This window comes from Zonotrichia albicollis, chromosome 1 (genome assembly GCF_047830755.1).
Source record: "Zonotrichia albicollis isolate bZonAlb1 chromosome 1, bZonAlb1.hap1, whole genome shotgun sequence".
Classification (NCBI taxonomy): domain Eukaryota; kingdom Metazoa; phylum Chordata; class Aves; order Passeriformes; family Passerellidae; genus Zonotrichia; species Zonotrichia albicollis.
In genome coordinates this window covers 145513913-145526706 of record NC_133819.1, presented here as the reverse complement: position 1 = coordinate 145526706, position 12794 = coordinate 145513913, and the positions used below count along the sequence as shown (strand labels likewise).

The following is a 12794-nucleotide window of genomic DNA, read 5'->3' as shown; positions in this document are numbered from 1 at the left end:
ATCAAGAAAAGTGGGATTGTCACAAACTGGAGCTTGATGGTCTTGTCTTCAGTCTGCTGTAGCCATCCTACAAATATATATCAAATATATTAACTTCTGTGAGCTGTTCAGACACCAGGACAATGCATGACCTCATGAGTCCCTGATGAATCAATGAAGGCTGGAAGTAGGAGGTGTGGTGCTTGCTTTGCCTGAGTGCTGCCAGCTCAGGGTAGAAAAGCTGCTGTAGGAAGGACATCAAATGTTCAAATGCACCCAAACTTTTGTGCAGAGATGATTTATCTTTAACACAGATGTACCAAGTTTAGTTTCTAATTTTAATAATGACTCCTTCCTAAAAACTCAGACAGCAAATGATTGATCTTCAATTCAGCCACAATCAGTGGCTACTGAGAATGAGTGGGGGCATTGACAAGAGAGCTTGATGTCATATCCACATTATATTATTAATCTATAATCTATATACCATGCACAGGGTATTTTGCTATTAACTTTGTACTGAGTAAATAATTAAGCAGTGACCAAGCATACAGGGAAGGTGGGAAGCACTCTTGTGTGTTATTAGCCCCTCACAGTTTTCAGAAGTGGACTATAAGTAACTCTAAATCTTGGACAGTGAATGGCAACATTGTCATCAAATATAAAAAATACCCTTGACAAGATCAGTGAAAGCCCTGCAGAGGTCTGAAGCTGGGCAGTGGACACTCTGATTAGGTGCTGCCTCCACAAAATGAAAATTCTTCCCTGAGCCCAAGAACAGCTGATGGATATAGTGGGAAGTGATAAAAAGGTCACTCTTAAATGGATACAGGGAGATTTAACTCACAATACCACCATCCTGAAGCCCTTAGACAAACAATAAAGCACAGGCTGCAAAGACTAGAAATTCATTCAGTCTAAATACTTACAAAAATCTTTGTCATAGATCTGAGTCCTAAAGAAAATTCACCTCTGAACAAGACTGCATAAATTGACCAAACAAGCACCCTTGAGCCCTCTGGCCCTCTCTGGCAATGTGCTATAAAATCCTAGAGTAAAGAACTGTTCAGTTTTAGAATTATGTTTTGCAGCACGAATTCCAAACCCCTGTTCTGCAGAACCTGCACAGCCCATCCATGATCATTTCATAACCATATGGCAATTATATCACATGAGACAGAGAACTAATTTCCATTCTAACAGTAATAACCATCTCCTAAAACTAGGCTCTTTTTAAATCAGTTGCTATTTCTAAAAGTACCATGCAAGAAAAGGTCTGAATTTTTAAGGTGATTTTGCATACATATTCAAACACGAGGATATGTCAAGATGAATAGAAAAAATCTCATACTTTGCCAATATATTTTAAAGTTTGGCGTAATGACCTCAGGATTAATAACCCTCTCAGCTTGACATCAATCCAGTGCAAAACACTGGAATTGTTAATTCCAGGTACTATTTATAAAGAATTAGAGAAAAATAATGCAATTTATTACTTTTTTCATGACTCATTGCATACCAATCAGGATGGAATTAAGGAAAATACATTTTATTTCAAGAAAATTATCTTGATATTTTTTCAGGTTCTAAATTTTCCTGAGGAAAAGAAAAATCTTTACTACTTATGTATTACTTATGAACTTTGGTAGCACTTGCGGCATTAAGCAAAATTTTGACTAAGAAATTAGAATTCTCCAAAGTCACTACTGTAATGATTGAATAGATTAAAACCTGAGCAATTGACATTTTTGGAAACCCTCATAAGTGGGGACTCATCCTCAAGAGGATGTCACTCAGCCCTTCAGGGTCACTCCTGGGCTCTTTGCTGGCTTAGTTTTCCACTATTGTCTTCTTTCAGGATTCAGCCCATGTCTGTAAGCATGCTAATACTTTGATCATATATTTTTATGGAAGCACTGAAAACACATACAGCTAATTCATCAGGGTGGAGCTTCTATTGCTTAGGACATACTAAAATCAAGTCCACAGACAAATGTCCTCAGATTTGCTTTCCTGAAGTTTGTTAGACCACATCTTAATAGTGTTATCCAAATCATGGATTAGGGCAAAGCCAAAGAACATATGTTTGTCACATCCTGTTTGGATGATACCAACACAGACACAAACAGAACAAGCAGATTTTGGCATGAAATGAAAGACATTTTTGTTAACCTCACAGTTGCTAAAGAACATGTCAGTTACCACTTGGACTGAGTAATTTTGGTCCATATTTTGCCCATGAAAGTGTCTCTAATAACCTTTGCAAAATGTGATTTTGAGGACAATCTTTAAATATGTAATATCTGCTTTTCAACAGAACATAGATAGAACAATGACTTGATTCATTGCTTTTCAAATAACCAGCTTCTTTTTTTTCATTTGCAGGAAAAAAGATTTTTCTACCTGCTTTATTTTAAAGCTTTTTGGGATATAAAAGCTTTCTGCTCAGTCATTAGCTGCAAATTGCAGAATGAAGCAGCATTTCCAGATGAAGTAGTCTGTTTATACAGAAAGCACAAGAGCTATAATTACTACATGATCACATTTGTATATCAAGGTCAGATTTCTGTGATTCACACTATTGTTTGGACATAAAGGGAGTTGATTTTCAGCATGGTGGTGCACAACTACTATTGTTATTGCATCAGTGACTGTAGAAACAATATTAACTTTTGCTTGTTTGAGTTTTTCTAGTTAGGGTACTTCTGTTTTAGGAATATGAGAAAATTGGCTGGCTAGTATTTGCCCTAAAATAGTCATTAGACATGAAAAAATATGGATTTATATTATTGCTACACAGGTCATAGAGTCTATCATGAAAGAAAAAAAAGTCCTCTAAAACAAAAAGCAAGATAAAATAGGTCATTAAATGACATGCATAAAATCACGGAGTTTAGGCAATATCAATGCAGGTAACTAAAGCATCTAAAAAATATTTCCTGATATTTTCCTCTCCTCTGCAAAATCCCCACATAATTGTTTTTCTTGATTTTTACCCATTTTTTCTTGATTATTACCCATTGACAATTTTTATATTCTCTTCCTGAGAATTCATTAGCTTTCCACAACACTTACCCTGTTGTAAAACCTTAAAAATACAGGGATTCAACTCATTATACTTTTTAGTTAAGCATTAGGTTAGCATTAGGTCAAGCAGTTAGATTGTACCAATTAATCCAATGTAATTGTATGTATTTATAACTAGGCACAAGAACAAATGCCTTCCTCATCTAAGGACTAATAGAATCTGCTACTGAATTCCTGTATTGTGTTGAGTTGTCACCCAGCTGCCATTAATGTCACCCTGTTCTCAGCTAGGCTCCCTCCTTGCTTAAGCCCCACCAGACTTTCTCTTTTCAGGTGCAGGTGTTCCTGAGTGAAAAGCAATCATATTTCTCCAGTTTTCATTGTTCTCTATATGTTCTGGGCTTTTATATTTCATATTCACTCCCTGCTCCCACTCACATACTGTCATATATAAGGATTTTCCACAAATCTGGTAATGTTACCTCCACATTGCCAAGGACAGTTGGGGAGCATTGATTTTGGTTTCTTAGGGGGATGAGAAGAAGAGCCAAAATGCCATCTTGACACAGCCCAAATTTTTCTACTGTCATTGGTTCTAGGATTTCAGAAAAGCTGTATTTAGCCTCAAAAGACTCTTTACCCATATAAATGATACAAATAGGTGTATGGCTTGAGGAATTTGCCATTTGAATGATGCCCTAAAAAATTGTCCAAGGTCACTGAGCCAGTGTTGAACTCACAGGAGCACTTTCATCACTGGGCCACCATTCCTCTCTCTAGGACAGCCACATATATTTCCTTCTCAGTGTTGTTTCTCACCAGTCAATGATGATAACTTCAACCAACTTCATCTCTCTATAAATATTTCTCTGGATTTCTTTGATATTTTATTTATTTGCTGATTGCTCTTGTATAAATAGGCTCCAAAATGAGTAGGAGACCTAGAAAGGGAATATAATCATTCTATAACCACTGAGATGTAACCAAAAATGCTCATAATGCCACTTACAGCAAATGAGCAATTAAATAATATTCAGTAGCTTATTATAGCAGACATAAAGAGATTCTGTGACTTTTTCAGACTTACAAAAAATAAATTGCCATCCATTTAAAATTTAGTCCAATGTCAATCATAGTTACTTGTAAACTCAGAAACTAATGAGCCATTATATATTTTTTATTTCTTGCTTTGATTTGAATACCATAAACCTGTGATGATGGGGACGTTTTTTGCCTATGAAGATGAGTAACATAATTAAAAGGAAGAGTTATGCTGTAAAATTAAAGAAACAGCACACATGTCATCAGAGAATGAGTCACATCCAGGACTGCCAGTGGCTAAGGGTTTGTTGTAAGATGATGGTACTCAGTTGTCTGCCAGGAGACGCCTTTCCACAAAAAATCCACAAAAACACAGTGCAGTGCCAGGGCTTCCTTCTAACAACTTTTTCCTGCATGTACCACAAGATTCAAGCATAATATTCTTGACTTGAGGCAGATACTCCTCCTCTTGCACACTGGTCTTCAAATCAAAGGACACACCTCCTTATCAGCAGAGCCCATAACCACGTCTCCTCCTCCTATGCTGCCAAGCTGATGGCATATCTGGTAAAATCTCACATCCTTGCCAGGCAGCATGTAAAAATCTCAAGTCTGCTGGTAAAAAAGATGTCTAACCCTCTTAATAATAAAAGACCTCTTGACAAGATCACTTGAAAGTATCCTAAAGGCTCAGAAAAAGAAGGGAAAAGACAGATACTAACATCCCATCCAAAACCTCGTATGTCGCAATTTTTAATTGAATCTCATATGTCTTGGAGACAAGGACTATTCTATGTTATTTTTAATGCTAAGGGTTGGAAAACCTCCAGACCCACATGACATATCTGGAAACACAAAACAAACAGGACAAACCCTATAAACAAACTACAGCAGTCTCTGAGGAAATAGGTCAACAGGCGTAACAAGGCTTCTCTTAGACAGAAGGTTAAAAAAAAATACTCATAGGGAAGGATTTGTGTTTTTCCTCATGGAAGCAAGGAAGAAAGTGATGTGCTTGAATGAAAATGGGCAGACTGGTTGACCAAAGGGTGTAATCTGGGGATGGCCTTTCTCCCACTCCCATGCTGCCTGAGCCCCTCTGTTTGACTCTGATCTCATTCTCATCTTTATGGGTCCTTATCACCTCTCCCATGTGCCAGCCCATGCAGTCCACACCCCTCTGACTCACGGGCTTGTCCCAGCCCACCTGATTTACCATCTCATGGCAATGGCTTCTGTGTAGTGTTCTCCTTCTCAGCACCCATATCTGGCCTCAAGACCTTGCCAATCTTTTTCCAGCTTGTATCTTTGGACCAAACAGGAAGATCATCCCAGAATGTCCCAAACTGAAAGGTATGTGCCAGCCCTACTCACTGCTCAGGGCTCTGCAGCACGTCTAGCACATTCCTTTCCCCACAGCAACACAAGTCTTAAACTGGAAAGAGTATGCAATATAGTGATAGAAAAACCCGATGAAAAACTGTGAGACCACTTGTCCATATCCTGCCATGGCTGTCTCCCCACACCCTCCTGTCCTCTCCCACATGCAGGATTATGTCCCATCAGAACACTTCTTGTTCCCAGTCACTTTATCCTTCAGATCTTATCTCCATCTTCCAAAAAAGATCAGTCTGGTGCATACACCTGACATTGAAATTTTCAGCTTGAATGGTTAGACTGAAGTTATATCAGAAAACAGGGTCTTCTGAAGTGTCAGACAGCTTGGACAGGCAAGTCCTTACCAGCACTGCACTCGGTGCAGCTGACTGAGTAATTGCCACATTGAGTTAGACTGAGTCTTCCCAGCCAGCTAAATGAAGCTCTCCTCTAGAAATTTTTAACAAGGTGTTCTTTATCAGGGAATTTCTAATGGAACTGTTTACCACAGTGAAACTCATATTATTAAATGCAGCAATCAAATAATGGAAGATAAATTTCCATCTCTGAAGAATTAACACACATTGTTTCAAACTGACTATTTAAATAAGAGACTTTGTCAGTCCCATAGCTTTGGTCAGTTTTACTTACTTGATCTTTTCTCCTCTTCTAGGTAGGTTTCTGGTCGTGACAGATGAGACATGAGATCTTCAGCATCCAGGCTTTCAAGTTTTTCTTCAAGAGATTCACTATGGAATCGGTAAGAAAGACAAAGACAAATATAAATATAAATATAAATATAAATATAAATATAAATATAAATATAAATATAAATATAAATATAAATATAGTTTAAAGAGTAAAAGGCAGACCAGATGTTTTATAAATTCTAATATCTGCCAATAGGTTTTTTCTGCTTAATGCCACTTCAGATTTCACAGTGGGTGTTCCTCAGAAAAAGTCTAACCTATTGCCTTTCAATGATCAAAAATTCCAACAAATCAGTAAATCCTTACAAAGCACTGGCCACCTGAGCAATTATTGGAACAAACACTAACATTTATTACATAGTTTGCTTTGCTTTCATAGATCTTAAAGCTGGATGAGGGCAGCAGGGTATACAAAGGACATTGTAACTCTTTCAACTCATCTAGATCTGGTAACTGACGTTGTTTTAACTTTGAAAACAACAAATCTCTCAGATCAGCCTGAAAAATCTATGGCAAGATTTGTGTGGGGGCTTGAAAAGAGGAGGGACTCTCTTCTTTGCGTGATGTAAAATGCTGAATAGCACACAGTTGTCTAAATATGCTTTTTGTTTATTCAGTCTCTGGATGGTGAGTTCTCTTGTTTTAAAGTTTTCACTCTGTTTCACTGAACCACTAAAATCTACATTTGGATTGCCCGACTTGAATCCCCTACTACAGCAATACTGATGGTTAAGGCTGAAGTTTTCTTTGTACTGGATGCATGGGCTGGAGCTACCCTGGCACAGGTCACTGCTCCCTGTGACCACAGAGCAGTGTGGGACTTTCATCCTTTCTTCCTCCCTGGGGGAATCAATTGACCATATTGCAGTCCAGACCAGCCAAGAGGGTGAATCACGGCTGCTGATCTTCCCAAAACCGAATAAATCCTCCTTTGGCGCATTTGCTTTGTCACATGGCTACACATACTTTTCCTTTTTGAGTCCATGAGGTCTTAAATAAGCATGAGTTCAGAAGTCAAACAGTTGTATTTAAAAAAAATGGAGCTATTAAGCTGGACATTCCTACTTGATTTTAAAATGGCACTTCCATTTTTATGTCCAACTGCTCCTAGATTTCCTTGAAGGAAATCACAACCGCCAACAAGAAAATAAGTAGTGCTAACATCCCAGAAGTTAATGAAACCAAATTTTCTACAGATCCGTGTCTTGATGAAGCTCCTGAGGAGGTGCAAGCCATCACTGAAACTTTTCCCATGACTGGGACACTTAGGGGATCCTTCTCCCACACTAATTAACTTGACAAAGAACAAGTTGACAGTGAACCTCTTCCATTCATAAGGACAAGAAACATTTTGTTACTCCGCTCATTTTAATTTTATCGCGAAACTTTTAGGAGCTGAAGATTTTTGACATCTTTCCTGCTGCCCTTTCAAATTTTCTGAGATCAGCATTGCTTCAAAAAAAATCCTTAGAGGCAGAACAGATGAGCAGATGGTCACCCTCTACAGTAGTCAATGGAGCGCCAGTTAACTTAGGAAGCTGCAAGCTCAAATTCAGTGGTTAAAAGTAGAAGCAAATGAGTAATTGGCTAAAGGAGCTGCTGTGATCAACCTCTAGACTGAAATTCTGCACTGCTAAATTTCATTTAGCACTATATGAACATTGGCCCAACAGAAATTTGGTACACACAGCAAGACTAGTTTCCAAAAACTACCATATGGTTATCTGTCATCCTGGGTTTTGCCAAAACCTTATGACTTCAACATTCAAATATCTACATTAATAAAACCTGCAAACCATAATTTTAAATATGAGTAATTTTGCTTGCGCATAAAGGAGATATGCCTCAAATTATTTCCGATCTTACCTATCGTTAAACATTCTGATTTCCTTAATAAAACAAACAAACATGCAAACAAAATAAACACAAACAAAACAAAACCCAAAAGGCACCACTCCTGAATTGAAAATTTCTTATGCTACTTTCAAGTCTAGAGTCTGGCCAAGGGATGCATCCTTGAAAACAGTAGCTTATATAAGGCAAACACAGATGTGCTAATATGTTCAGTGGCTGGAAGAACCTTTTTTTATAACATCCAACATCTGCAGATTTATTTCCAGCCTTTCTCTAATGAGATGCTATTTAGGAAATTATGTGAAATAAAGTATCCTCAGACAACACTATAAGCCAGCACTTCAACTCAGTAGGCCCATACACATTCACATCTGCAAACTGTGTCTTAGCAAACCTTGCTAATGACTTCTGTTTATTATCATGGGGGTCTTAGTCCCTCTTTTTCCGCAAAGTAATGCTAAAAAACTATAATATAGAGGGAGGAATCCCTCACAAACCCAGATCTTTCTGATTTATGTTTTCACAGCATTAACAACTAGTAGAAAGAAACCCTTTCATTTACCTGCCAAACCTTTTTGTCTGTCCAAAAAAGTGCTGACAAAACTGTTTGGACTGAGAGTCCTTCTCATCCCTCAGCTATTTTTTGAAACTCTTACAATAAAATATATATTAAAAATACTTAGTTCTGATACAGTAGTATTCAGCTGAAAAAGCCCAGTGTTCTTTCACCTAGAGAAATAAATGTAATTGTCTGCATTCCACAGATAGAGAAATGATGCACACAGAGATCAGTTGCCATGTCAGAGCCATGAGTGGCAGCTCAAGGACATGATCCCAGGTCTACAGAACATTTATTTCATTCTCCAACTGCTTCCCAGGTTCATTTTGGTCTGAACCTTCATTTTTACTGCAGGCAAAACACTGCATGTTGCCATCAGCATAGATTTAGCATCTTCAGTAGAACCAGAGATGTGCCTGGTAATGACACAGCCATATCGTTTCCAGAGGGAAAGAGAAAATATTGAAATGTTTGCAATGTGGGTTGAGGCTTTATTTCATTCTCTTTTTATTTTGGAGAGCCTGCTATGCCAGCTGCCCTGCAACATGTTCATTTCTGCAGTATCACCCTCTGATTTTAGTCATTGCTATTTCTCATATAAAAAAAAAAAAAAAAAAAGCATCCAGCTACTATGACTCCTTCTTTGGAAGGACTCTTATTTCTCTCATTTCAATCAGAGTACCCCTTCATGACATTCTGGCTTCATCTTGTCCTTTGAATCCCACTGGAATGACCTGCTCTCCTGCCAACATGTCTGCAGTGTCCTTCCCAACAATCCTTCAAAGATTTGCTCAGTGTCAGGAATGCAAGGACAACCGTGCCCAGGTTCCCTGTGGTGCTCCTCAGCCTCACCAGTGCAGTGATGGTGGGTACTGCAGGAGCACCACCTCTCTCAGGGTCAGCAGTTCCTGCCTGGCCATCTCTGTGAGTAATGAGCAGCCTCATATTGTCACTTGGGCAAGGGCTAACATCAAACCTACGAGTGGCTCCACTGACAGATTTCTTATTCATCAGCACGCATAAGAGTTTGATACCTTTGGACTGTCCAAAAACCAGTCCATACAGAAGAATGTACTGCTGTGTTTTTATATTCTGTAGATGTTGTAAAAGCTGTGTTTGAACCTGTTGTCTCCTGACACACAGAATCACAGAATTATAAAATATCCTGAGTTGGAAGGGACTCATCACTCAGTTCAACTCCTGTTCTTGCACAGGACCATGCCCAAGAATCCCATGTGCCTGGCAGCATTTCCTAAGTGCTTTTTGAACTCTGTCAGCCTTGGGGATGCGAGCACTTCCCTGGGGAGCCTGTTCCAATGCCCAACCACCCTCTGGGGGAAAAACCTAATATCCAACTTAAATCTCCTCTCACACAAGTTCCAGCCATTCCCTTGGGTCCAGCCTCTGGGCACCACAAAGAAGAGATCAGTGTCTGCCCCTCCTCTTTGCCTTGTGAGGATGTTGGAGATCACAATGAGGTTTCCACTCAGTCTCCTCCTCTCCAGGCTGAACAGCCCAAGTGACCTCAGCTGCTCCTTGCATGGCTTCTCTTCCAGACCCTTCATATGCAATATTGCACTTCCTTTCAACTGAAGTAAGGTTTCTTAAATGAGCATCTCTTACAAAAACCATCTGTGAAATAGAAATACCAAATTCATCACACCTGTAACAAGAAAAGGAGGATCTTTGTCCTTCACCTGCTGCCTCTTGCTGCAGGTGAGCATTTTGCTGTTTCATTTTTGGAGAATGCAGAGGTGGCAGGGGAACAGCCCATTGCTTGTTGTTGTTACTGGGAGTCTGGAATCTGGAATGCCATTACGTGTTTGTCTGCTTGACACTTGATCTTGCACGACAAAACCAAAAAACAAAGGCAAAACTGAATCAGCAGATTAGTCAGCTTAATCTTGTGTAACTCAATGCTGCACTTCATTTTCAGTACTGTTATTTTCAGCTGTCCTTTGAGGTGCTTATTTGAGTTTCCTTATCATTCAGCCAAGCTACTTGCCCAGGACATTCATGTAAATAAGATGCAAAATATATAATTCAGCAAAATATTTCTGATGTTCTGACTTAATCTTTTTTTCATTTTGTCCACATAGTATTAAAACCACATGATCTTAATGATACCAAAATGTGATTTATAAAGAGAACAAAATGGGCTCTCTTTTTGCTCTCATTTTAATATTGAAAGAATGTGAAAAGAACCTTCTGTTTAAGCCACTATTTTAAGTGCTGAAAGGTTTCTAAAATAACATATAGTTTCTGAGACATTCACTATCTCATTTTAAATACCAGATGAAGACAAATGGTGGGAGATGCCAATATTAAAATTGGAATCAGCTGATTCTTGCATTCAACACAGTCACAGCAGCAGCAGAAATTCTTGACACAGCTCATACAGTTCATAAGTCACATTAGAAGATACTGTCCCATAAAAAACACAGAATTGCAATCAGCATGTTTGCTGGACCTGGATTTTGGTCTTCATGTTCAGCAGTGTGACATAGGCAAGAAGTTTTCTTTTACTGGAAAGTTACCTATTTGGTCCCAGTAACATAATAATTTCAAAGGTTTGTTTGCAAATGTCAAAGCCAACAGCCTTCTTCCTCAAGTAGAAACACTCTGCAGTTTACCATGTACATTTCCTTCAAGCAAATTAGCACCAGTCACAATGTGTGATGTAGGCTTCAGTATTTAAAATAGACTTTGCCTTTTCCTGTGAGTACATCATGCACTTGTGTGATATTAAACGTGCAAACATGCTGCAGGTTAAATACATGGTTGTTACATTTTGTGCAAGGCTGTCAGCCGTCCGACTGTCCTCTGAGAGGACACAGCTCCTGGAGGTAAAACGCCTCCTGACTAAACATTTCCTGCTGAAATACAAAGTGATGATGTTACTTGTCATTACATAAAAGGGGTGGTTTTTCTTTGCAAAACAAAACTAAGAGAGTTCCATTAACAAAAAACATTTACTGAGTTTTAGCACGTGAGATACTCCAAAACCAAAAGCATAACTCATCCTGCTGAGATTCCTGTTGATTTGAAGCTTCTTTTATGCCCTAAGCCCAGCATCTAACTCAAATGAGAAGAGCTGATATTCAGAAATATTTATGGATATTCTAGTATTATGGCCATAAATTTAAATAAGCCTTTCCCATTAATTTTGTCAGAAGTTATCTGAAAATAAAACCATAAAAATGTAGGAACAGCAATTTACCATATAGATGTTTTTTCAGGGAACCTCAAATCAGCTTTATCAGGTATCAAATGCCATGGATGCCTGATGTCATACAACTATCTCATAAAGAGAGTTAGGATCAGGAGGAGGATGGGGAGTACTCCTGACTACTGTGTTTAGCTGAAAGGGATGGGTCTAACACCAAACCATAAACATATTCAGGATAGCAGTATAATAGAGAAACATAGCCTAAGGATATTTTCCTGATGCATTTTAGCATACTACTGTTGCTATTTGCTGCTGAGCTGGTGACACTCTCCATGTTTGTGGAGATGCTAAGGAGCATAAAAAGAACAACTATATAGTTTACTAAGAAAAGCATGTGCATTTCAATGATTTGATGTTTTAATTAAGCACTACTGTCTGTCATATTGTAAAATCAGCACTTTTATCTGCAGTAATAGCCAAGATGGAAACCTTGCAAGTCAAGGAATGAGTGTAAACCTGTAAACCTGTATTTGCAAGTACACTAAAACTGTATTTGCAAAAAGGCATCGTCATGTTAATACTTGAGAATCAAAACCCCTGAATTTGACATGTGAGATCCTGCCATGACTACACCCGTACTAATCAGAAGGATCACTGCACAGAAGAGATGTGCACAGTGATTTCCATTTTCCAGCTAACAACTCACTTTGCTGCCACACTGAGAGGCTGCAAATGGCCCTGGAGGCAGCTAGTCTGAGCATGCTTGAAAACACACCGGTGCACAGCCAGGGACCCGGGTCAAGCTTGTTTCCAAAAGCAGCAACCACACCTGAGTTTGCATCTGTGAGTTTGCTTCCTACGCAGCAGGGAAGTGTGACCTCAGGGTGGTCCTGGGGCTGCTCTCTGCAGGCAGCATAACCACATCCCACAGGAGATTCACCACCAGCTTCAGCCCAGATGAGGTGTTGATACCCTGAAGAGATGGCTTTGCATGACTAAAGCTAGACAGCCACAAACACAGCAGGGACTCAAGCTCATCTATCTGGCTCCTTATCTGCAGTGGAAACATAATCTTGCT

General features: G+C 38.9%; 1 protein-coding gene across 6 annotated transcripts in view; it reads left to right on the top strand.

Annotated features, from left to right (window-relative positions):
* ASAP1 (ArfGAP with SH3 domain, ankyrin repeat and PH domain 1) overlaps positions 1 to 12794 on the top strand; it is a 173751-nt gene that overhangs the window by 43948 nt on the left and 117009 nt on the right. For all 6 annotated transcript variants that reach the window (XM_074556998.1, XM_026790219.2, XM_026790224.2 and 3 more), the window contains exon 2: positions 6098 to 6184. In XM_074556998.1, coding sequence (XP_074413099.1) covers positions 6126 to 6184 — 59 coding nt within the window. In that variant the 5' untranslated portion in view covers positions 6098 to 6125. The remainder of the gene's footprint in view (positions 1 to 6097; positions 6185 to 12794) is intronic.